This window comes from Pleuronectes platessa, chromosome 5, assembly GCF_947347685.1.
Source record: "Pleuronectes platessa chromosome 5, fPlePla1.1, whole genome shotgun sequence".
Taxonomy (NCBI): Eukaryota; Metazoa; Chordata; class Actinopteri; order Pleuronectiformes; family Pleuronectidae; genus Pleuronectes; species Pleuronectes platessa.
In genome coordinates, this window is record NC_070630.1 from 26,292,579 (window position 1) to 26,319,406 (window position 26,828).

The 26,828-nt window shown below is 42.2% G+C and overlaps 1 protein-coding gene across 3 annotated transcripts; it reads right to left on the bottom strand.

Moving 5' to 3' along the window:
- Positions 1-446: 446 nt before the first annotated feature.
- On the bottom strand, positions 447-26,182 carry git1 (G protein-coupled receptor kinase interacting ArfGAP 1). 3 transcript variants are annotated; one of them, XM_053422529.1, is made up of 21 exons: positions 25,751-26,182; positions 22,033-22,166; positions 21,546-21,658; positions 20,452-20,557; positions 19,984-20,070; positions 19,735-19,865; positions 19,495-19,589; positions 19,375-19,417; positions 15,938-15,964; positions 15,169-15,217; positions 14,013-14,085; positions 13,286-13,383; positions 12,280-12,391; positions 11,683-11,807; positions 10,534-10,686; positions 9,156-9,500; positions 7,271-7,351; positions 6,775-6,836; positions 6,211-6,387; positions 4,789-4,852; positions 447-4,653 (listed from the first exon to the last, which is right to left on the bottom strand). In XM_053422529.1, the coding sequence occupies exons 1-21, from the start codon at positions 25,800-25,802 to the stop codon at positions 4,438-4,440; spliced, it is 2,343 nt and encodes a 780-aa protein (XP_053278504.1). In that variant the 5' UTR covers positions 25,803-26,182; the 3' UTR covers positions 447-4,437. The 3 variants fall into 3 exon arrangements, with proteins under 3 accessions (XP_053278504.1, XP_053278502.1, XP_053278505.1); XM_053422527.1 differs by having other exon boundaries at positions 6,763-6,836; XM_053422530.1 differs by lacking the exon at positions 15,938-15,964 and having other exon boundaries at positions 6,763-6,836; positions 25,751-26,181.
- Positions 26,183-26,828: the final 646 nt, after the last annotated feature.

Genomic DNA, 26,828 nt, shown 5'->3' on the forward strand with positions numbered 1-26,828 from the left:
TGCATAGTGAGGTTGATACGAAAATACAACAGTTCCCATAACGATCAGACGCTTGGTGACTGGAGAGAAAAAAACGTTAGCTTGTGACAAACATTTCTAAGTTTTAGGACTTTGAGGATTAAGGGCAGAGGATGTAGTGGTCTGTATTTATATAGCGCTTTTGGCATTCACATTTATAGATCATCTATGTGCATCCCTTTTTCTATGAAAAGGGCCAATTTTGGGGTTCAGTATCTTGCCCAAGGAAACTTCAGCATGCAGAATGGGGAAAACTGGCATTGAACTGCAGACCTTCTGGTAAGAGGTAAACCCTATGAGGCCAATATGCAATTTGATTGGTTTAAATTATGTAGTTTGTTTATAGCTCGGGCCTTCAAGTCTTCACTGAAACTCACACGCAGATGTAAATGCACACGGAACAAACTGCAGACACAACCAGGACAATGTACTTGTTTTTTAAATTTTATTACAAATGTACAGCTTATGAGTTTCCATTACGATTGACCTTTTTAAGTCAGTTTTCTCTACTTTATACAGTTTTAATGTCTTCTTTCAAAAGATAACTCTCCCGTCACCCATCTCCCAAAGTGTAGCGCTGTGAAGAAACATGGGGACATCGACAGTGCGGGCCACGGTGCACTGCCAATGGCAGAGTATCAGAAGTGTGTATGTGTGTCTAGAATTCACTGGCTGCAAACGTAATGTTTGTACTTGTAGGAAGGCTTGGTCCAACTGAGAAGTGTGTGAGGGTGTGTGTTTGATGTTGGACAAATAAGCATTAACATTCACACTGGAGGCACCCAACGTAGTGTCCATACATATCAGGGAGGCTGAGGCTGTGTGCGTTTTTTGACCCTCTCCCCCTTGTTTTGAGATGACTGTAGTGCTAAGCTATAGTGCGCTTCAGGCCGCTCTATCTGCCCCCTCCCACACCACACCGCTGCATCCTGCACCTCATGTACCTGAAATAAAAACCTTTGGAAGAGAGGTACATCATGTAGATCCTACTTCATCCAGCTGGTGTTTGAAAATAGTGCAACTGAGACCACACCTGAATCAAACATGTGCTCTCATTTCCTGTGGATTGTAATAGGATCAGTATTTGCTGACACATGAGGGGGGGAGGGGTTCCTCAGGATAACCACACCCACAAGTATCGATGACGTACATTCGGTGTGTCAAGAGTTAAGAGCGGAGGAAGAGACAGTGGAGATTTGGCCTGAAGATCACTTGAGCCTACAAATAGACATAAATATCTCACAAACATAATCCTAACATATAGCTTAATATAAAATATAGCATGAAAATATACGTTCATATATATGGCTCTACTCTAAAACTTGGGCAATCATGATTGAGGGGACAAGCTTTTCTGCCGGCTCCGATGTGTGTTTGTGTGTGTGCAAGTATTTCTGTAGTTTCAGCAGTCAGTAAAACATCACTGTAACTCAGCCAGTCATAAAAAGAGATGATGATGATGATGATGTGCAAAGGCATTCAATATCAAACAATGATACATTTCAAGAGTCTTCCAAACATGATTTGTTTTGACAGGGAACAGAGAAAACTTTCAAACTTTGTCCTGCAGAGACGAGACACCGACAGGCAGACGCCCCAAGTGATGATCAGGGGAGGAAAAGTGAAAGACTGAATATGAATTAAGTGGACAGAGAAGTGCTGAAGGCGGTCTGGCATCAGTTTCTCAAAGTGTTGGGGACAAGATGGGGTTTAATTGCTTCTTGCTAAAAGGCAGCGACATGAGGAAAAAATTTAACATTGAGATGAGCGGTAAATGCTGTTTGAAGGACGACGTCGTCGCTTCAGAACCAATGCAAGAACCAACTCTGAGAGCTGCAGACACTTTGAGAATAGAGCTGCACAATCATTGGAGAAAGGTAAAAGGTGAATTTCAACAAGATCCCATCTGAAACCTTAGACCACATCGGCACAGAACAAGGTTTTAACCTACAATAGGTTAAGTGCGCTATCTTTGAAAAGCAAACAAAAAAACACTACTTTGTTCCCAATGCTGTCTCCCATGAGAGACGGTGAGCTAGAAGTTCAAACTTCTGAGGCCCGAGTCAGCAGGCCGCGACACAGAACCAAGCGGACTACAGTGGCTGTGGGCTTGTTTGTGCTCGCCACAGTGAAAGTAACACATGGCAAAGTAAATCAAGAGCACTCTGAGGTTTCACAAATTGACTTCAAATGAGCACATTTTTCTCCAACTGACTCGATCCGGTGCTTTCCACAGGTCGACCTAAAGCTTCAAGGTAGGGTTGGTCATTTTTTTCTAAAAGACCTTTTATCTTTGTTTGTTGAAATCCTCTTCACATCCCGAAAGCCATCAATAAATAGTTGTTTGAAAAAAAGAAGAGCAAAAAGCCGGAGTCTTACGGCTCTCGTATTACAATATGATTGGCTGGCGTACCTGTCTGTTACTAACCAACCTGGCTCCCTGCGTGCATCCTGCCTGTGCATGAGTCTTTAGCAGCGGAGACATGCACCGCTGAAGCAGAGGCTACAGCTAGAAGTTAGCAAAAAGTTGTCTTCTAGCAGTTGTCACAGTGTGCGCTTTGATGAGAGGGCCGATGGAAGGGGGTGAAATGGATCGCTTCCCAAATGTAGCATGCTGCTAGCCTTTCCAGGATTACCAACCCAAGCTTTGACTGCAACATACCGGTATCTCCAACAAGCATGTCAACAAACGTTTGACTCAACGTTTGTCATCATTCATGTAAATAATGTATGCTGTGCAAAACAAGCACCCAGGAAGCACGACCGGCCTCGTCAGTAACCATCGGCTTCAAAACCAACACAGGAGGATTCATCCTCGTACACAGGCTGGACCAAATGGTGCACTTGATTTGTATCATCCTGCTTGGCATGAAATAAAATTAGTATGAGATTCTGAGATGATTCCACTATTAGAAGAGGCAAATAAAAGAGTAAACACCAAAAGAGCATTTTGATCCAGATCTTGTCATAATGCACCAAGGGGTTTTCAATCTGACAGAAAATCTAAAACTTATCTCCCCAAAATCAAACTCCCCTTTGGCAACATTTCTACCCCTTGGCCACAGGACAAATTACGACATGAAGAAAAATACCTCAACCGTCACCCAAAAGCAGAGCGCGAGAGAAATGTTGAGGACCATTTCACAGGTTTTTCCTTCTTTTCTTTACGTGTGCATGTTGGTTTAGATCCCAGTAAGAGGTTGAGCACATTACTCCCCACCTGTCTCCCTATTTCAGTAAATGAGAATCATATTGAGACAATGAAATAAAACATACATAAACAGCTAAATCAAGACAAGTCAGTAAAAATATCAATACAAAAACAAGAAAAAACAATTGGCATGATAAACAATAATAAATCACAATTATTCCAGTGTAAGTGTTTTGCTTTTGTAAGTCAGTAAGGTTTGTCCTCAGAGGTGCAGACCAAACCAATCTGCAAAGAAAACAAAGAAAAAGAGGAGAGAGGAAAGAAATTCAAACATGCCAGATCACGCTGTGTACCACCGACAATGTAGAGAGAGACGGGGGGACAGGTCGGAGGAGAGCAAGAACCCCCTGTTAAAGTTAACCCAGTGAAAAGTATCTGGGGTGTGGATCAGGGTTATGTTAGATGGATGCTAGGGGGCCTTAGGGCCGTCCCATACAGGATGAGCTCCCTGTATGGGACGGGATAGGAGACAAGAGGGGCCTTGTGTTTTCATTGGCCAGAGAGAGAGAGAGAAAGAGAGCGAGAGAGAGAGAGAGAGAGAGAGAGAGAGCATCAAGGGAGCAGGTGGGAGAGGAAAGCAGAGGAGGAACTTCCTGACCCACACAGGACGGAGGGACGGCAGTTGTTTGGGGTACATCACGGTCTGCGGTGGTTGGTCTGTGGACCTCTCTCTCTCTCTCGCAGCTTACACTCCCTCTCCCTCTCCAGCACGATCGGGGAGGGAGGGATGACAACTGACAGGTGAGAATAAATAAAGCGGTTACCACCTCAGGATCCGGTTCTCTGTACATCCCCACCTATGTATTTCACATATGCTCATCGCAGTTAAACAGTTTATTATACACATCTGATTCCAACTGTTGCTCCACGCTCTAGCTCCCATGTCGGTTCCCCCCGCTCGTCTTCCCCGGCTTTCACTTCCACACTTGTGGAATTTCTCCTTTTTCAGTCCTCGTGTCTCTACTTAACCATGAGCGCCTCCATCCGATTCCTTTCCCATGCATTTTCCAAACTTCTCTCTTCTTTTCCATTCCGCGTCGTGGCCATCACTCTCTCGGTCACTCCCTTCCTCCCATATTTAGTGTGATCACATAATGCATCTTCATCACTCTCCTAGAAGCCCTTCCGTTCCCTCTCGGCCCCCTCATGCATTGATCTGTTCTTTCTTCCTCTTCCCTCTCAATCTATCCATCCATGCATTTGTTGGGTCACTGTTTCTTCTCACGAGTGGTGATGGTGACCAGTTGCTTGGCGGCCTTGGCGATGTCATAGGCGCACTGGATGACCTGCTGAGTGAGGAGCTGGTAGTCCACTGCGGGGGCCCCAGGCTCCGAGGGCACCGCCTTGCGGCACTCCACCTGCAACCGCGAGGCACTGGAAGCCAACAGCCGGAGGGAGCCGTGGACTGCATCCAACGCTGGACGCTGTTGAGACATAAAGGGAATCAAGACTGAACTCAACAGCGGATGATGAAACCAGACGGACGAAGATACAGGGAGCAGCACCCAGACAAAGAAGGAGAAAAATAGACACAAAGGGAGAAAGTAGCAAGAACTTACTTTTGGGAAGAGTGAGGCCATCTCAGTGACAGCAGAGTGGATCTTCTCAGAACATGGAACAAAGCTGAGGAGGAGAGAGATTCATTATTTAACTCAAAGATCGAGGCAACACAATTTCACAAAGAACTTGTTTAGTTCAATTAAAACTAACCCTGGTGTGTTTTTCCTTTTAAGTAGGGTCAGTATTTTACGTCCGCCAAGGTAGTTCTGTTTTTACTAGTAATAATAATAATAATAATGGCTTATATTTATAAAGCGCCTTTCACGGGACCCAAGGATGCTTTATATTCATTTGAGAGGACAAAACAGTATATATATATATATAGTTATAATACAAGTACAGAACAGGATATAATTTAGCAGTAGGATGGAGCATGAACTTGTTTGTTTGCCTGTCTGTCTGTCTGTTGTGCAAAGTGTATTGGATGGTTTACCACATAAATTTGAGAAAGGAGGAGATTGGTCAGGAAAGAACACATTACAATTTTGTTGCAGATCCAGATCAAGGTGCAGATCCAGGATTTTTTCTTCGTTGTCTTTAACAGTGCCCAAATTTTCAACATTTTTGTTGATTTCTCAAAGAATAATTAATGAGTCCTAATGAAAAAACACGCATGTTTAGGAGAGTGATATTAATGAGTGTGTGTAATATGGTGCAGATCCAAATAAAAAGGTGAAGAGCAGGTATCAGAGCAATGTAACATTCCTTGGCCGAGGTATGTGCTCTTCCACTCTAGTTTTTATGTGAGTTGTCCTGAATTCAATGGTTGTTCAGGAAGTCATCTTAAAATACAAGGTATGTAAACAATATATAGTTTTGTGCAAATAATTTAGTAACCATGGTGGTTAAACATACAGTATAGCCATATGCAGATATGCAGAATGCAGCAGGGGTTCTCTGCTGACACGCTTTCACAACAACAACACATAATCCCCAGGATTCTAGTGAGGGGTGAAGCAGCTCTGACATTCGCGTTCACACACATCTCCCACAGAAAAAATGCTGATCTCTGGAGTACAGAGCATGTCTGAAGCAAATGTGATAATCAGAAACACTCAAAAGGAGTTGAAAACTTCACAGTGTTGTGTTTGTAGTCTTCATTGTGTACTTTGGCAGGTCAAGCGCATTAAAAAGTTGGTGACATAGTATTCCTTCAGTAATCCTCCATTATTCTGCAGAAAGAGAGAATGCATTCCTATCTCCATCTGTAAGTTGCTGTTGGGCTCAGGGCAAAAAAATTCTAATTGAAAAAAGAAGGGGTGGTGTGAGATTTTCCTGTAATTCAATTTGTTATTCAGTCAGGAGGTTCAGGTTGCACTTGTCAGCAGGGACGTAATGAGAAGTACTATTCATTTTACAACAGACAAAATCTGATCCTTGACTCTTTTCCCCCATCTCTTGAGTGTGTGTCTGTCACTTACCTGTCATGTTTGAACTCCTGGGCGGCCCTGAGCAGCTCCTGGATGTTCTTGGTCACCTGCTCAGTCTTCAGTATGACGTCCTCTGTACAAGGCAGGGTGGAGTCCGGCTCCCACGTCTCACCGCCCCCACCTTCCTCAGAGTCCCCACGACCCTCTTCCTCACTGCTGCGGCCCATACTGAAAATAATAGTAATAATAATTCACTTATTTTGTAGCAAGATGACACAGAGAGCAGGTAGATCATAGGACTTGCTGTGTCTCTTTTGTGTGTTTTCGTGATCAACCGTAGTTTCGAGAACAGATGTACAAGTCGGAGTTTTCTCATTGCAAAAGATCATGTAGTGTGTGACCCTCTGTCGGCAGTCAGTGGTATATGAAAGCACAATGACTGCAAGACTCCAGATCACAAGACAGCAAGTCATGCTCTATGAACAGCACAACGATCTGACAACTTTAGTGTAGCCTGAACTGGGCTTTAACAAAGAGCTGACAGTCATAAGAACTACATATAAAGACAACATAACACTCATCCTTGTGTGTACAGTGACTTGCCGTGAATCTGACCTTAGCGAGAGGTCATATGTTTGTGTGTTGTCATAGTCACTGTCAGTGCCACTGCCGTGCTTCTGGGGGAGAAAGACAAAGCAAAGATGATGTTCCATCATTACATTTATCAAGCGCTGCACCAAACTGCCTGTGTTGTTCAACCCCTCAGAGTTCAAGAGATCAGACGTCCTACACAGGTGCAAGCATTTTTCAGAATTTAAGCTTCAGATTAAAAATAAAAATCTGCAGTTTTTCTGTTAGTTGAGGATGCTTCTCTGGAAAAGCTAATTATGCAGGAATGTTTAAATTTGAATCCGAATATCATCTTTAGTCTTGAATTTTCTCACACGACATGAGGGATTCACTGATTGAAATGTATATAATCCATATTCCAGGCCCTTGCAATATTTCTCAGGGACTGATTATGATAACATGTAATCTCAATTTCCTGAGGGGACCGAGAGCACGATCAAAAGAACACAAAAATCCATCTATAAAAACAGCTAGAACAAACCATGTATCTGCCCATCTCTGTAGATCCAGACAGATGATGGCCTCCATACGACACTGGACCCCCTGTGCTACCCTTCCTTACCTGAGAAGAGAGGAGCAGACAAGGATGGAGAGAAAAAGAGATGGACGGACCGTGATGAGATGAGACATTAAAGATTTGCAGAAACAAAATAGATGATGAAAAAGGAAAGAAAAAGAGAGGGGAGATGTTTTTATAAACTGTCGAAGCACAATATGAAGGAGTCAGTGAGAGCAGCACCAGATCAACTCAGCAGCTCACCCATCGTCCTATAAAGAATAAATGACTCTACAGTTATCTAGGGCTGAAATTCAAAGGTCACACAGCTAAACTAAACAGTGTTGAAGAGCAACACATCACACAGAGCATCTAAAATAGACTACTAAAAATACTACAAACTAATGTTGATCTCCAGTATTATAATGCATAATAAGCAGAAGTGGTGCACAGGGGGAGAATCCAACATTTCGAAGACGAAATGACAAACAATGGAATGACAGACAAAATGCTTACATCCAGAGGATGCACGGCTGCACTGCAGTGAGCAAAGGACAGATAGGTGAAGACACAGACAGACAGAAAGAAAACAAACAAACAGGTAAATCTTGGTGTAAAGACACAGTGAGCTGGACACTGACGTTTTGTCCATTGAGGGGTTCTGATGATCAGTGATTGTTAGTTGCAGCTACCTAAATATCTGCTGCAGATGAAATGCTAATAAACTCTCTGACAGATCCCTAGATGTCTCTTATACTAGACATTTTAAGCCTGGTTAAAATGTAGATGGATGCATGTGGCCTAAGATTGCAGACATGCATGCTGAGAGATCCGATCACAAGTAGTGAGCCTTAAATACGCCTGTTCTCAACTCCTTGCATTAAAATGATTTCTGGTCAAATATCACTTCCCTGCACTTTATAAAAACACATTTTGATCGCATGCATACAGATCTCAATACACATTCGGGTGCTTTCACACATGCACTCTTTTGATCGGATTTCTCAGGATTGATGTTAGTATAGTGCCAGTCCTGAAGGGGGTTTGATTGGATTGTGGTTGGAATAGGAGTTAATATATATTGAGCAGAGTTTTGCTAAAACTGAAATGCAGAAAAAGGACATTGGAAGAGATGATGAGTTAAACTATTGAACTGAGTGCTTGTTACTGAGGGACATGGACGAGACCAAGCAGACCAATCACAGTCTGGTCTGCTTCACCACAACATGTAGTGACATTTCTAGGGAAGTGTACATCACGCTGCCGAATAAATTATGACTAACAATACAAGGTTGATTCAATAAAAAAGGATAAATTGACCTTTACAAGGATATAAACAATTGTTTGGAGATACTTGTTTCCCCATCTCCACCCCCCTCTTTGGGTGTGTGTATTTGTGTGCATCTCCAGATTGAGCAGCTCTACAGCAGCAGGAGAATTACTTGAAGGTCAAAAAGTGTTAAAAATGTCAAGGTCAAAGGGTGCAAAGCAGGCTAGAGGTCAGAGCATCACAGGGGTTGCTAGGCAACCAAACAGTCAAGACGAACACCTTTTCGTCCGTCTTTCTCCTTTAGGTCACACTTGTGCACTTCCTAACTTCTTCCTTTATGCCATTAAAAGCCAAGATTGATGTCTCTTTGTCTTTAAGACAAACCAGTGTTACACGTTCACATTTAAAAGAGGATCGTGCACAACTGGACCTTTCAAAGAGAAGGACCGGGAACTGAGATGCGGGTAGAAAGAGAGCTGAACGGGAAATAGAGAGATAGGATTGGACTGTCACCCATCAGTCTGGCCAAAAAGAGTCAGTCAATCAGGGCCACCAAATAGAGGGTGGGAAGTAGAAGGGGCCGGGGGAGTTCTAACTTACGCTGGGTGTGTTGAGGGGCTGCAGGCGGGCTGCCAGGGAGTCCAGGGCTGGGGGGCCATGGACCTTGGGGCCGGGGGCCGCCCCTGGCTCGTACATAGAGAAGGCCTGGCGGTCTCTCCGGTGGGGATTGGAGTGGGGAGCCCCGGAGGAGGGCACAGAGAGCCCCGGGGTGTCCGCTCCGTGCCCAAACCCACCAAGACCCCCTCCACTTATTCCTCCTCGCATTACACCCCCTTGCCAGTGGCCTCCTCCCCCTCCACCATGGCCTCCTACCCCATGGCCGGCTGCCCCCCCAGCCTGCTGGCCACCCCGCAGGGCACTGTTCTCTGTCTGCATCCGTGTGATCTACAGGAGAGGATGGAAGGAGGGATGAAGGGAGGAACATGGGGAGGTTGAAGGGAGGGGAGGGGCGGTAACAACTCAATGGTCAAAAACAAGCATCCAAACTCGCATGTACAGTAAAAAGCTGTTATAGGGCTTCACATTTTAACTCATTTCAAGGACGGGGGGGGGTGTAATGTAGGATTAAGACGTTTCAGTAAGTTACATGGCGAGGCATGGATTAGGTCATGGGGAAGCGGTGGAAGGAGGCTACATACCTGTGTATATAAATGGTTTGCTTCAGAGGGGTCAGTGAGGAATAATGTGGATTATGATGGGCACTGACATTATCTTCACTACCTTCTCTTTTGACAATATTATTTGTTATTTGCTTTGTCTTTGCTTGCACACATGCGTGTTTGTCTCAAGTCTCTCAACACAAAGTTCTCTCACAAGGAAAAAAACTGAATATGTGAATGAATCATGGGTCACGTGAGCCAACACTAGCAGCCACCGACGAATACATTAAGCTAATGATGATGACTCACCATAATCCAACATGAAGCACCCATGACTGCCCTAACACAACTGAATCAAAGATGACAACTAAAATGAGTACAGGCATTTTGTAGCAGCCTAGCTCCGCATGAGACTGACTGTTGGAAATTGACACCCTGTCAGGATAAATATATCAGCTTGAAGAGATATTAAACTATTAACTTGTTTCCCCGTCACCCTGCCCTTCGTTCTGTTCGAGTCACTTGTTCAATGTCCCTTTGCCGACCTCTCTTTGACACTTTGTCTTGTATATTTTCAATACAGCCCTGTAATCTACGAATCTTCTCTAGTCCAAGCTTTCGAAGAAACAATTCATGCAACCTGTCATGTCATCTCTCTTTTCCTTTGAGAATTTTTTTGAATGAAAGATGTACCAAGAGTCTCTCCTGCTGCATTTCTCAACATTGGGTGAAGTTTTGGACAATTTCACCCTCTGCCTCTTTTTTTTTTGCCTGATTGATCCCCGTCTATCCTCTCATCCACTCTCCGTGCTCCCTACCTCCTTTTGAAGCCGCCGCAGCTCCTCGCTCAGGTTGTTGTTGACTTTCATGAGCTGCTGCACCTTGGCTTCTGAGGAGGCCAGGGCTTTCTTCACCTCAAGGTACTCCTGCAAGGTGATTGGACCGTCTGACAAGTCTGACGAGTCCATACTCTGGATGGATGGATGGAAGGGACACACAGAGAAAGTGAGATACAAAGTGAGCAAAGTAACCAAGTTATTTCAAGCCAAATATCTTCGCGATTAATTTCACTCATTCGCTACATTATATGTTTGAAGTTCTTATACTGGTGTGAAAGGAGGATAATGTACAGTATGAATCAATGATCTTTTAGTTAGTTAAAACATAGCTTACTACTGTGTGAGAGCAAGGGGGTGGCCTGCAGAGGAGTACTACAGCTGATCACACATGTGAAGACAGTAGAGCCTTAGTTCTACTCTCACTACACCATCCACCCCCACTTCCTGTGACCCTGGAGCACGGAATGCACAGACGCAGTCCTATACCACTCCCTAAAACTGAACCACTTAAACATCTCTCATCTACTATTTTTCAGAGATCTTTGTTTAAATGTAATCCACCTCCAACCCAATCCATGTATATTATACTCTCATGCCCCCACTTAATACATAAATACAATGACATTTATTGCCAACCCCATGAGAAATAATGCATGCACATATTTCAAGTGAGGATTTGGCAGTGGAGCCTCTGTCAGTATTTTGAAATCTGAGCTAAATAGGTGCACAGGAAAAGGAGATAGTTACTGGTTGAGTTGTTGTTTACATTGTTTCTACCACTTCTGCACCATTTCTCCTCTTTTTCTCCATCCCCCCTTCAAAACACACACAGTCTCTCTGTATGAACAATGCCTCTCTGACAGTGACCCAGAATAGCTGATGATGTCACTCAGGAGATATGTGGCAGCCCTGACTGTGGCCACTCCCCGCAAAGCATGCTGGGACAAGCAGTTTTAAATAGGAGGACAAGGAAAGGCTTTGCTTGCTATAAACTAGACACTATGTGAAAGGAGCAGAAATTGTTGGGTAAAAGTGATTGTGTGTCAGCATTTGTAGAGTTGTGTATTAGTAGGTTTTTATTATACATATTGTTAAAGCTATAGTTGATGTAGTAGGTAAGTACTGTACCTTTGCTCGGTTGCTGCGGTGTGTGTTGTTGTTGTTCTGGGTGGTTAGCTCACTGTCTGTGTCTTCATCAGATGCTACGCTGTCATAGTCATGCTGGTCATCATCAATACCCAGGTCCAGTGGGTCTGGCAAAGAGAAGGTTTTCATTTATTACAGTTATTTGAATAAATAAAATATCAGTCCCTCTCTTCCTTTTAATCTCTCTCATTGGGAGTTACTAATAAAAAGTCCTGTATTATTCCCGCAGTGGGTAAATTTGCAATTTTACAGCAGCAGATGACATCACATAAGTAGCATGCAGTACTTGGGTGAAGGAATATAAAGATATAGAAATAGAAATAAAAAACGAAATAGGACGAAGTTAGAGAGAAATGTGCTCAGAGTGAGTGGGATCTGCTGCAACAGGCGGCCACTAGGGAGGCGCCATCTTAGATATCATGAATGGATCCCAAAAACAATAATTCCTATTTCTCTTCTTTACTAAATTGCTGGACTGGTTCGTTCTTCCTGTTGCAGCTTGCAACTATAATCTAGAACATCTAAAAAATGGAATATGCTTTACAGTGCTCCAATGCTGTACTGAAATGCACCACTGACCTGTAGGGCTGCTGAGTCCTTTTCCCTGCTGTCTCCTTTTAGCGTCGCTCAGGATATCGATGATGAGAGTGGCAAACTCCCGAGCATTGAACCGAGCCAGCTTCTGACGGCCCTGAGAGAGGAATGAGTCAGGACTTAACGACGTGGATTATTATGTAAACACATGCACAAGTTGGCATGAGCTTCTGAAAGGAGGTTAGTCTTATTTTCTTCAAGTTCTGTCTAGAGTTGTGCCGTATGCAAAAACCATCCAGCCCACAGTCAGTGCTTCACCGCCTGCGTGACTGCTGTGGTCAGCTACCATGTGGAAAAACACAGTCATACTGAGCGCTGGCAACACACACATACACACACAGAGAAATAGAAAGATAAACTGTGCAAGCACACTGGCGTGCTGGCATGCATGTATAAGAATGAAAAGGTCAGTTTCCATTGACTGTACTGACACAAGACTGGAATCCCTACACAAAACCATGTGCTTACTATAACACACCACTTCAGAAGACAAGAGAAGGTAAAAAGTTCAACCCTAAATGTGACTCCCACCATAAATGGACTCCACCACTGTGGACCACACAATCATGGCTGAGCAAACGTGGCGATGTGGGTGTTTTTCAGTTGGTGTTTAAAATGTTTACACGACTAAGCCATACCAATGAGGGACTTTGTGAGAGGACATATGGGATTTCTCTCTCTCACATGGGGAGCGAGGGATACAGCAGACAGAGAGAAACACAGATGGATCTTTCCTCCTTGCTCACAGCTGAAGACTATCCCTTGTCAATTTCACACTCATTCTTGGCTTCTCCCCGCAAACAGATGGACACAGACTGATAGACTTAAGATATCATGAGGCTCAATTTTTTTTGTCAATGTTTGAAAGTTTTTTCACATTCTTCTCTACTTTCTCTCAGTTTGTCATCGTTGTCAGGTCACAAACAACTGCATTTTCCTATGTATGTGTGGAACAGCCAATACTGATGTGTATGAGTGTGTGCATGTTTACCTGGTTGCGTGTGGCAGAGTATTCAGGATTGACTGGTAGGAAGGGCACTGCGCTGCGTTCTGTTACCAGAGTGCTGTGGTTCTGGGTCGTAAGCCACACTGGAAACACAAATATGAAGCAAAAAATAAGTGTGTGTGTGTGTCTTTAAGCCACATGGTCGTTTTGGCTGGAAAATGGGCAGTCAAAGATTCAATCCATCCACCCACACATACATATAGAGACATAAACAAGTACAGTAAGAGAAAAAAAAATCAGTAGCGTATAAAAGTGGATTGCAGCCCCTATAATGCACTGCTCTGAGAACCTCCCACAGTGTGCAGCTGAGTGTATGTTTCCTTGCCACTTACCTGAAGTGCTTCTGTCAGAAAGCACAATTTGACTGCTGCTGAAGAAACGGTAAAGAAGAAAAGGAGAAAGAGCAAGGAAAAGCAGAGGAGGAGAAAGACTCAAGAATTTCTGAGGCACTTCCTCACAGCGACTCTCCTCCTCCCTCACTCACTCACTCACTCCATTTTTCCTTCCTCTTCAACAGTTATTTTCTTTTTCTCCTCACTCACTTTTTTTTGCTCCCCGTACTCTCAACATCTGATTTCTCCAATTTCTCCCCTTTTCTCTAAAAGATCATGTCAACAAAATCTTGTGGAGGTGTTTCATATTCCTTTTAGCTTTCGGTTTCCAAACATGGGTAAAAGAAAAAAAGAGTAAGGATGTAAGGGATGAGGCTTACCTGCATCATTTTCTCTGCGATCCACCTCATCGTAGACATCCATCGCTAGCTCTTCAAACAGCCGATTATTGAGCTGTCACATGCAAGCAAATTTACCCCAGATATATCAACATGTATGCATTTGTAAAGAACAGACTTTATAAATGGAGCCAGACCAATATGGATATTTGGCGGTTGATGTTGATTCCAAATTTAGGAATTAAAAAAATTTAATAAAACCAAGTAAAATGTAAACATAAATCCACATCTTCAGTGCATTGTTTATTCTGTAAAATAAAAGTTTCCATATTAAATTGTAAAAACTAGCCATAAGGGCTTGGTTTTTATTATGAGCACTCTGTGGGGTGACACAGATGGCTCTAGAGCGGAGGTCTTCAACAGGGGGTCCGCGGAGGTACTGCAGGGGGGGTCGCGAAATGTCTGGTGGATTAAACAGGATATTTTTTATAATTTTTGATTTATTTTCTAACCAATTATTTTCCCACAAATTTAAATGTGTTTAAATACACATTAACTTGCATCGAAACACATTGTGAGGCTGATATGACCCTCTGCCTGACAACCTCCATCCGTCCAAGGTTATATAAGTTGTGTGCTACCCATCAGGGTCCGACATCTCACTAATGTGGGAGTATGTGTGCTATCCACAGATTGCTTGAGGATTCACTGTCTTTTCTACATGTTTGTTTAAAATAAAAACACGAATCTGTGAATTACTTTAATAACTCAGTGTTGTATGCAAGATGTATGTTTATAAATGGCAGTGGCATGGCCACCCTGTACCGTGCACATGTTTAAATTAAAAACATGAATATGTAAACCCGTGTAGTATTTGAATAGCTTAGTATTGAATCCACAATAACAGGCTAGCTATGTTTATATATGGCACTGGGCCGAGTTTAATATAAAACACAATTTTATACAATATATACATTATGGGGTCCCTGCTCCATCTCTCCCCCAGTTTTGGGGTCCTTGACCTGAAAAATGTTGAAGACCCCTGCTCTAGAGGGGACGGAGATTATAATGGTAATTTTGGCTGTTACACCAAATGGCTTAATCTATTGTCTGAATTTGACCTCACACCTGTCAGTAGAATTGTACTGTAAATATTAAACAAGCCAAGATTTTAATATCACACTTTGACCCAACTCACCGCTTGGAGCTTCTTCTTGGCAGCCTTGGCCAGTTCTGACAGGTCCAGGCTAAAAGAAACACAGAGGATGAGGGTCAGTGAGGTAACAGAAGTATATTGTGGAGCAAAGAGATAGGGAGGTAAATGTGGAAATGGGAAAAAGGAGCAAGACATAAGGACTGGGAAGGGTGTTTTGCTAGAAAGGGGGGACGGGATAGGGGGGGTACATTGAGGGTGGAAGGGTGTCTGATCAAAAGGTCTTATTATAGCTGTAAGTGCTACATTAACCTAAGAATAACCATCTGTGGATTCCAAAGGACAGGGTGCATTTGTGCTTTTAGTAGTTAGATCATTCAAATTGTAAATTATCAGCAAATGATTGTTAGTCCGAATCTTCTTTTTTCTTACAAGATGCTGCTGTACATCTATTCCACAGATATAAAAGATACCTGTCAAAAGTTTTAGTGCATTATTAGATATTTTTTTAATGTAGACTAGACCTTTTCGAGGAAATACTCACTGAGTATATATGAATATGTTAATGAATATATGGAAGTGGCTGCTGTGATTCTCCTGAGCGCAGCAACACCTTGTAACTGCAGGAGGTTCTTTTCCCTCAGAACTAACTGCAACTTTGTTTTCTCATGATAATGCAACACGCAGCTGAGTAAGACATTGTTCAATGAAACAACAGGGAACTCTACAAAAGATGGGGTAGCAGAGGGGTGGTGGGGACAGCAATGAAGGACAGATTTCTGGGACACAAAAGGAACAAGGAGAGTAAAGATACCTCTGTGTCGGGCACTTAGGACGAGCTCTGGCTCCACCAAGCACAGCGAAATGGAGAGAACAGAAAACGAGTGAGAAAAGAAAGAAACAGACAGAAAGAGGGGCATAGAAGCCACATCAAAACAGCTTTAATTGTTATTTTCAAGAGGAACCATTCACCAGACCAGATGCAAGTGGAGTTAGATGGCAGCTCAGAAGAAGATCCACATATGTAATAATACACTTTGAGGTGTGCCTGGTTAAGGCTTGATCTGTTGAACAATGGTATCAGTGACCAACGGATTTCAGGGCAATCGCAGGTAGCAGATATCTTTGCATATGTAACAACGATATTTGGTTTCTTTATGTCATGACCCGGCTCAGAAGCCGAGAATATAAATGTTTATGCATACATACTTTGATTTCCTGAAGACTTAGGGGGTTTTCACATATGGTAATCTTTAAATGACCCAAACGGCATCCTCTTACAGTGGACCAAAATAAAAGGGACCCTGTTCTTTTTGCGATAACATTGACTATTAATTTGAAGGAGGACACAGTTCTCCGTCTGGCCCACTTTTGCTCTGAATGGGCCTCAGTCTTCTCTCAGTTCACATAATACCTTGTTCACAGTTACACAGGTCTTTATTGCTTTGGATTATGGGTCGTTTTCACTTGGAACAAGATGGCTGCTGCCGGACTTGTCTTATCCACATTCATGTAGTATTTGGTCAAATTAGCCCACAGGGATAGAAAAAGCCTGTTTAGACATAAAGATTATAATATACCTACTAGAGGTGTGAATCTTCGCTAGCCTCACGACTCGATTATAATTCACCTGTCGATGATTTGATCACTATGCATCTCAATGCATCACTTCCCCAATTTTCTGTTATTGCACATGACTGCTTTTTCATCAATTAAAACAATCATTCTGATAAATCTGAACTACCTTTGTAGTTAGAAAGTGCCCCCCACTCGTCAATAGTGATTTAGTTATGCACTCAGCGCTGTTGAATCCGTGATTCTCCTCCTCTGCCCTTTATAATCACTCACTCTATCTGAGTGTGTGTTTGCGTGTGCGTGTTTGTATTCCTCTTCACAAAAACAGACAATCACATGTATTTTTTTATCAATCGATGAAGTCGGATCAAGAACCCGGATCATGCGCTGTGCGTTTCTCTACTATGTATGGCAAGTTTAACCTCGACTGTATGTGTCATAACTTCTGATTATTGATAATGTTTATTGTTAAAGTGTAAAGTGAGTGCAGGTCAGCGGGAGAGTGAGGAGGAAGGGAACAGGAGACTGTGACACTCACTAAAGACAACTTGATTTATTAAGTACGTCTGTTCTGATGCTGTAGCAGCGTCAGAAATAATAATGCAGCTGTGGGAAGCTGCAACAAAATGAATGTAGCATAAATCTTGAATTGATTTTGTTCTGTCACTGCATCGAGGCATCTCAGTTCAGGTTCACTTCTATACAATAGCAAAACACGAAGCAAACCTGGAGCCCTTTATGTTCACAAAGCGAACCATACTCATCTGAGTTTGTTTGAAGTGTTTACATACGCACAAAAAATCATGACTCATCGCTATTAGTTCATTTGGAGGGCAGAAACCAAGTGTTAAAATGCCATTACTTTATCCATAGTTACTACTTGACTAACACTAACCCTTACATAAACCTAAACCTAACATTAAAACATGCCTTCTTCATAATGTGACCGTGTAAACAGATTTAGGACCCCACAACATGAGTAATAACTGAACCACACACACCTTAAGTTTGCGCAGCTGTCCTTTGTGTGAAATGACTTCCATTTATTATGAACCGCCTAACCAAAATTATAACCCTAACCTTAGCCCCATGGCTAATTTAGCTCTAACCTTAACATAAGCAAAATTCCCATCTTACCCCTAACTTTAACATGGACTTAAGAAAGTATGTTTATGCCTCATTAGGACCAGGCTTTGGTCCCCATGAGGTCTACTGGTCCTGAAAATCAGAGTTTATGCTGGAATAGGTCCTAAAGAGGTAACAAAAACAAATACACACACACAGATACATGTACACACGTCTGACCCGCACAGACCTCGCAGAACCATGGACACTGCTATTTGTTGTTTGTAAGTATGGACAGATTACTTAGCTTGTTTACTTTTGTAATCAGACACTTAATATGTATTCCTGACAGAGATGCACAGGGCACTGTTTGATTATTGTGATGATGTGAAAAAATGTCTGGTTTGTGATGACACATTAATTGTGTTTAATAAATCATAGCACAATATTTATGTGTAAAATTTGACGGATTGTATTTGTTATCCTATTCAGGCTACATTTGTTTAAAGAAAGAGAGCAAGAGAGAAAGACCTGAGGTTTGCTCTAGTAGCGTAGAAACTAAGCCAAGTGGCCCTGAATTTGATTTATTGTGGGCTGACGGTGCACTTCTACACCTCTCAAATAAAACCTGTATATTAGGATTAATAAACCAAGCACAACCTCCAGTACCTAAATCATCAAGGGTACATGTAATAGCTCAGATCGGCATTTACAACAAACATCTTTGATATTGATGGCAAGAACCTAAGTGATCCAACTCCTTTTTTGGGATGGAGTTACATAAACTATGATGCCACCCTCTGGTCAGAACACTAAACTGCATCATTATCAATTACCCCATGCCAGGCAGACGCAAGTATAAAAAGGCCCTGTCCCAATTTACCCCTTAGCCCTACAGCTTAGCCCTTCCCCTTTGTTTGGTCTGTGGACGTGAAGGGGTATTTTTGTCGCATTTCTGTATGTGATGTAGGGGTAGTTGCCATCTAGCCCTTCAACCACCCCTTCAACCGTATTTCAGGACCTCAATAAAAATTAAGGGGAAGGCAGAGACTTCCAAATGCTTCACAAAGGGACAAAGCAAATCAAGATGGCGACCACTGCAGGTCAAATCTTCACAAAAGTATGAAATCTTCCAAACTAACCATGAGTATTTTTTTTTTTTTTAAATCAAGTTGAATATAATAGTTAAATCCAGCAGACCATTAAAATGTCATTGAATCGCCGACAAACATTTCAGGAAAATCGCTATACACAATTTCAAAACGCCTGTAAACAGTAACGAGTAACATTCATTACACCATGTCTGGAATATGAAGTTTGAAAGAAACCTTCCCCACTCAAGTTATAACTTTTTCACTGTGGGGCAAAGGTTTCTATGGACAGGACCAACGCTAATGTGTCTCTATTATAGAATGGTTATTGATATAATAACGTTCAAATTGTTTGTCACTATAATGACATTGCTTGGATGCTGATGACATAGTGACTGTTGTCCAAATTCCTAGGGGAATATATTCTACTCCCAACGCTCGTGGCTCCGTTTGGAGGGGGACAGTCCCAGTTAGTCATCATAGTCATTTGAAGAGTAATGTATAATGCCATGGTCCATACCTGTCTGCCATTTGAGGAATGATATAATGGCCGTTCTTGTGATCTGAGGAGAGGAGAGGAGAGATTAACTGTTATGCTTTAGGGCATGTGAGCTGCATGTGAACTGGTGCTTAGAGTTACCTGGACGCCGTCCACACAGGTAGAAGGCTAGCCTGTCTGTCAGCTCATACTGACACTCCACAAGCCGCTCTGCTAACTCTATGTGACCAGCCTGCCTAAAACACACAAAAACAGATTCTTTTTTTCTTTTTTGATTTGAACCTAATTGAGCTCTTACCCAATTTCACACAGTTGGTTTGAAATTAAATTCCATTTAAATGCTAACTGTTATTCTTGAAGTGTGTTTACACTGTCTTGTACCTTGCATAGTCCATAGGCGTACGTCCGTTTATGTCGGGTGCTCCAGGGTCTGCACCATACACCACTAAGAGCTCAGCCTGCAAGATCTGGCCTGCCTTGGCTGCTACATGGAGTGGGGTAGTGCCTTTTTCCTAGAGGGTCAGGTACACACACAGAGAGTCAGGACAGGAGGCAGGGCATGAGGAGAATAACTGAACGGACTGCCTAAGTGTTAGATGGAGTGAGCATGCAAGCATATTTGGTCCTGACCGGGTGGAAGAAGTTGGCCTGAGCCCCGAGGGACAGGAGCCGAAGACATGTCTCTAAACTGCCCGTTCTCACACTGGAGTGGAGTTGCTAAAAGAGACAAGGAGGAGAGGCATTTAGGTAAGAGAGAGAGAAGAAAGAGATGTGGGAAAGATTTAACATCATGGCGAGACAGAAACAGGCAGAATCCCCTCATTAGTTCAGTGGAGCTCCACAGCATTAGAGATCATTATGTCCTGCTGTGAAATTCAGATCACTTCCTGCCAGAGGGTGTTATCACTGAGTGTGCATGTGCAGTGCACGCACACACACACACAGACGAGTATGCATATATATGTATGAGGTCTCCCTCTAAAAGTAACATCCTTTGTGCTTACACATGCTGTTCTACAGCACAGCTATGTCTTTCTGGACTAATTAACCTGAACTCATAATGCATTGACCCTGAGGTGTGAAATACCAAGCCCTTACCTTACTGAGGTCCTTGGTGGTGACGCCATCATCATCGCGGCAGGGCAGCTTGTGTACAAAGGCCAGCATCTGGTATTTGGCTCTAATGAACTCTGACTTAGTGGGACTGCACAGGAGGAGGTAAGATGGTTAGCACAAATCCACGCCTCAAAAGAAAAACAGCTCTATTTAATCATAAAATACAATACTACAATTTCTGTTAATGTACCCAATAAGTTATGTTTTAATGCATGCATTACATTTTCTTCATTTTCAAAATGCCCTTCAGCATCGTGAATGTATAAAGATGTACACACAATGTTTGCTAGCACAGGTCCCTGTGAGATGTGAAAGCTGATACAAAGTAGGGGAAATAGTTTGGGCTTTCAGAGACTTTAGACAGTGCCACTTTATTGTAATTTCTAATGATGAATTTAAATCTGTTTTCGAACAATTGATTAGCATTTTTTACTTTAAAGTAGTTACATCTTTGATTTATCCTTTATTCTCTTTCTGATTCTTTGTGCTAGGTGAAAAACTAAAATGAAGAAACAACTCTCTTATTAATAAACAAATACATGTCTTGAGAAAAGGACTAAAACGCAGCAAGACTGCACATTCTCATCAAATCACGAGTGTCAACATTTTACTTGATAATTATCTCCAGAATGAACCAGAATTGACAGGTCTGGCTTCTTCTACGAAATAATAAACGTAAAGTATGCAATACAATACATTTATACAGTCGTTAACCTCACTTCATTACCCTGCAGGTCCAATCTTTTATCTCATGACCTTCCCATAGCTAAATCTAAACTAAAAAAACACCATGCTGGCAAAACATATGCTGTATGTAATTATATAACATTACTATGAGAGCAGATCATGATAAACTACTAAAGTAATCCATGACTACAAAAAAACAGTGTGGAAAACATTAGGGAAAAAATGGGCGCTATTATGCTTCACTAGCGAAAACACCAATTATGTTCAGAAAGATTATGTAATCTTCCTGCGCAGCACAGATCATTTCCTCCAGCAAAGGTGACAGAGGAGAAGAGTGGAGTGTGGAAGTGCTGTTTTGTGTAATTCTACCCTGTGGTGAGTATACTTACTGGACTTTGTCCTGGGGGTTTGGTTTCCTTCGACCACTCTGCACCTGAGCAGGGTCCAGGAGACTGTGTTCCCATATGGAGTTGGCCCCATTACTGGCCAAGGTCTGAACCATCTGAATCACATACACGCAAAAGCACGCACACATACACACACAGTTGTAAATCATTGGTGGAACAACACGTACATTAAAATAACTACCCTGACAACATCAAAAGAATATTGTTGAGTAAGGCCACTTTGCAGTTGAATTCTGAACTCCTTGTTCTGAGGATTATCAAAAACCTAGAAGAAATATGAAAATGTCTGGAGCCAGAATTGATAAAAAATAAGTAGCAATAAAAACTGTGGAGTAGCATCCTCTTTCTGTAGCAGTTCTCACATTCTGTGTCATTATTCTGGGTCTCAGGTACTGCATTTGCTTTACTTTTATTCAAGTCCTTCCCTGTTCCTATGTTATTTTCCATCACCTCCATTTCTCAGCCTTACCTGCAGTAGTGCTGGAGGCCATCCGCTGTGCCTCAGGTGCTTGACTATGGAGATATGACGCCCTAAGCTGCGGTGAACTGAACAGCATTCATCACAGATCAGGACCCCTCGGTTGATACTGGTCCAGCCGGGGTCTGACAGAAAGACGAACAGAGGGATGTTACACAGGATTTATAAACAGGCAGTTTGTGCTGGTTAGCCTGTTCAGCATATCAACGAATCTTACGTGATTCAACGCAACATTAACATTAACTAATAAAGGATGCATGTAAAACTCCTCTTTTTCAAATAAGAACTCCTGCAATATCCTAGCAGTCTAATGTGCAAGTTACAGTTTACTCTGGTGCCATTTTCGTCAGAGAGACATATACTCCATCTAAAGTTTAATAACATGTCCAGGCTTCCTTCAAGTATAAGTCAAACATGTGCTCTGTGCAGTAGAAAATGTTTAATGAAATATGTACGATGCTTGTACACTCAGATCAAGAGCCATTAAGATGAGTAGCACTGAGTAGTAGTACTCCAATCAGATTTATAAATCTTTCAAATTCAGCGAGGTACATGGATTGGAAAACGATTTGTTAACACAACCGCATTGAGATTAACATAATGGGAGTTGTTTTAGCAACCTTTTGAAGATTCAAGATACATATCAAATACCTGTCTCAGCTGAGCTCAATTGATCCTATAGGAATAATTTAAAACAAATCACCTTAGCATTGTTCAAAAATTCAGATAAATGCGCAGTGAACAGTTCTGAAGGTTACAGTCAAGGCAACACAAGTCAAAGTTTTACTAAATATTAAAGCAAGAGTTGGCGGTAATTTTAAGGTAAATAAAATTCAAGACATTTAAATTTCTGATAAAGTAAAGATCCCTAAAATATGTGTTCTCCTGCATGTGCACACACAACATGAGTCATATTTTCAAGAGGAAAATATGTGTGACAATGAGACGAGGGTTGGAGGGGGAGACACTAAGGCTGTTGTCAAGTCTGCTGACACTGGCAGACGAGTCATAAAGTCTGGGTCATATTTATGCCCTCAGGACCCTGATGTGATGAGCAGCTCACAGCTAACACAGTCTGCGGAAATCATAACAAATATATGCACACTTACATGCACTTGATTCATGCATGAAAACACACAACACACACACATCTACTATCTACATTAGTAGATAAACTGGGATAAAACTGTCAGGGCTTAAGATATTATTGGAGCTAAAATGGTCCATCATCAGATGAACTGACATGCTGCAAGTAATTTTGCCAGCACGACAAAAGTACCAGCAGATTGAAAAGTGTTTTTTTAAGAGCTATAGCCTAGTTCAAAACACTAGCCTGTAGTCATTTAGGCCAGACTGCAGCAATTTAATTCCTTAATCTGTGTAATAAATATAAAAACTCCCACAGGCTATGCTATCTGCTTGGCTGGCGGGATCAATATGAGGCTACACAATTAAGCTATTAGACCTGGATATACTATTGGCAGTAGTGCATTGGCCAAATCTGCAGCATGACATAATTTAGCCTAAAGTTGGCAATACAGCATTGACATTTGTTCCTGTTACCGTTACTAAGGCCTGCATAAAAACATGTATTATAATGAATAGTGATGGTAAAGGATAACTTTCAAATCCGGAGAAGCTCCTGCTGAAATACATAGCAAGTTAAGTGTCTACATTTAGATTTATAAGAGGTTGATTCACACCATTTTAATGGCCATATGCAACATGTAGGTCCACATGCTGGTCTACGACACCTCAAGATTGATTACAATTCATACATTTATTCATAAGTGTCAAACAATAATCAACTGAACACTGTTCACAACAGAGACAGCATTGACTTCCCACACAAGATGATACATAGATTCAATGCCACCATCAAATAGGTCAAAACACTTACAAAAGAGCCCCCGTTTCTTCCACAATTGCATCTGTGTCCAATAAAAGAGCTCACCATCATGACAGCATGATTCATTGTTGCTATAAACCCTGCATATTGCCATGGCATGACATTAACACTTCCAGAAGCTTGGCTTGGACTGGAAGTATCAGTTGTCTTTTGTAGCCGTGCCACAAAGTTATCCCCCCAGTATGACACAAACCTGGTCGTAGGGAGGTGGCCTGTCACCGGTGGCTAGGTCAGCATTTTGTACAACGCACTGCGTGTGTGTGCATGTTGTCAAAAGGAGGGGCTACATGTAGAGAAGAAATATACAGCAAGTAACAGTTGCATGGACAAACTCGATCACAGCCAGTGATTTTGTCTGAGGAAACCCGTGTAAATGGATAGACTTGATTATCCAGGGATAGAACATAGTGATTATCTGTAAGTTGCTAAGGAAATCAATGAAATTGGTGCTGGTCAGATTATGAAAAGCAACAGGGGGGCGATAGGAAATAAATAAAGATGCTGCTACAGTGAGAAGCTACATGTTTAATAGAAGTAGGGATTGGGGTTCAGGTCATAAAACCAGTCTTTGTAGCCAGCAAGAAACTGAAAACTATATTTGAACATTAGGGCCCTGAAGCTTACAGAGTTTAACATGGCACACACTGAATCACACACCCTGAATCACATGCACACACACTGCTAGAAAGTGGAGCAGCTGTGAAGGGAGCAACTGTTGAAATGCATGTACACATGAATGAATGCAAAGAACACAACACACATACACGCACTCACACAGGAGGAGTAACTGAACATGAGGGCATGTGAGGCTACATATGCAGCTCTCCTTACATCACATTACAAATAAAAAAACAACAGATGGGGTATAGATGGAAACCGAACCTCTAAATATTGTAACGTCGTCCCCATGTCAAACAGAAGCACATGGATAACTATTGTGTGACAGGTTAACTTCAGCCATATTTATTTTACTCGACTTCTTGTTGAATGTGGTTAAATATGCCACTCAGTGAAGCCTTTCAAATAAATTTGCTTCTGTTAATTCCTTCAGCGTTAGTGACAACACTTCCAAATCATATTGTTACAAATTTAGTTAAACAAAGACCCGCTTAATGAGCCACTTTAAGGTTTTTAAATGTGATATGTACGCGAGTGGTCAGACACTGATGTTGAAACGACTGGCTGCTGGTTGACTGGTTAGCAGCAACTTGGCGTTGGAGCAAAAGTTAGCCACAAGAGCTAACGCCGTAGCTAAGCTAGCAGCGTTAGCCAGCTACACAAACTCAGAACCCCGCAGTCGCGCGCTGGCGATAACACGGTGGTTTTGAATTAGAATGAAAGTGTGTGTTAAATTCATTGATTGTGAAAAAACGCGTTTAACAAAGGTTCACCATTCAGCTGGTCAACAACGCCAGCTCGTTAGCCAGCCTAAGCTAACCCATGAAGAAGTCTATCATGAAAATCAAAACAAACGTCTCTCCAAGCGGCGACATAAATCTGACAATCACAGCTTCCACTGCAGCAAACAACCCGGTTCCCCTTGCGTGTGGTCTGAGTCAGATACACGGGAGATTTCTGCAGCACAGTGGGGGAACCTTCGCTATGTTTCCCGCTGTGATAACGCCTATATTTCACTGTTTATTTTGGGCCTAAGCGACGCCTGGAAGCCCTGGCCTCTTTCCTACTCTGCGGAGCCGCTGACAGTGACAGCAGCCTCGGCCCCGTTGTCCCAGCGCGTCGCCCACTCGGCGCATTGTTCCAGTACAGTGGTCTATTTGGATTTGTTTTCCTCCCCCCTACCTGGCGCACTGCAGTCGGCGCAGACTTCTGTCCTCTGAAGCTTCCTTGACATCTCGGAAAGTGGCAGAAACCGAGAGGCAGATGTCGGCGATGATGTGGCTGCTCGCCCTCTTCCCCCCGAGCTGCCGACCGACGTCTGCCGTCAACCGATGCGGCCCCTGAATCCCCGGAAGCCGGGTGGTGTGATCGGCTTTCCCGGCCAGCTGACAGTTGAATTTCCCGTTTGTTCCTGCGGTATCTTCGCCCACGTTCACCACTGAGCTCCAAGTCTGCAGCGAAGTTTAGTGGACATGGTTCATCTGGCTGCTGGAGTGATCCACCATGTCTGAATATTTACTAAAATCTGTTCACCGCATTGCCCGCAACTCACCGAGAGACGGCTGCTTTCTACCTGTCAACTCACACACATACACGAGCACACACTCCACAAACACACACATAACACAAACACACCCACACACACACTGTCATCCCTGCAGCCCACTCGGGCAGGGAGTGGTGAGGGGGCAAAAGTTATCCAAAAGGTGCGATGCATTTCACATCAACACAGATAATCACAAGTGCAGAACAATACATTTACTTATAGGCTATCATCTTAGTGAAATGGTTAAATGTTAATATTTATTCCAGATATTTTTTTTTACATCTTCTTAAAGGTTCAGTGTGTAAGATTTGGTGAAATGGATCTATTGGCAGAAAATTGAGTATAACATATTCCTGGTGATGTTTTCACTAGTGTGTTTCATCTAAATTGTATGAATTGTTTTCTTTACCCTAGAATAATCCCTTTATAACTTAATACTTTATATTTACATCAGGAGCAGGCTCACTCTACGGAGGCTGACATACAAACATATATACATAATATCAAATCAGAATATATATACATATATGTTAAATAAATATTTTTTGAATTAAGGGGCATATGATCTCAAATATGATTTCAATTTAATGAGAAGGGCTACAAAAATATCAAAGACATAAATATATGTATAAATGCATATAAAAATACACATTTATATATAATATGTATATATAATAACTATTATTATTAATAGCGATTAAAGTATTGACAAAA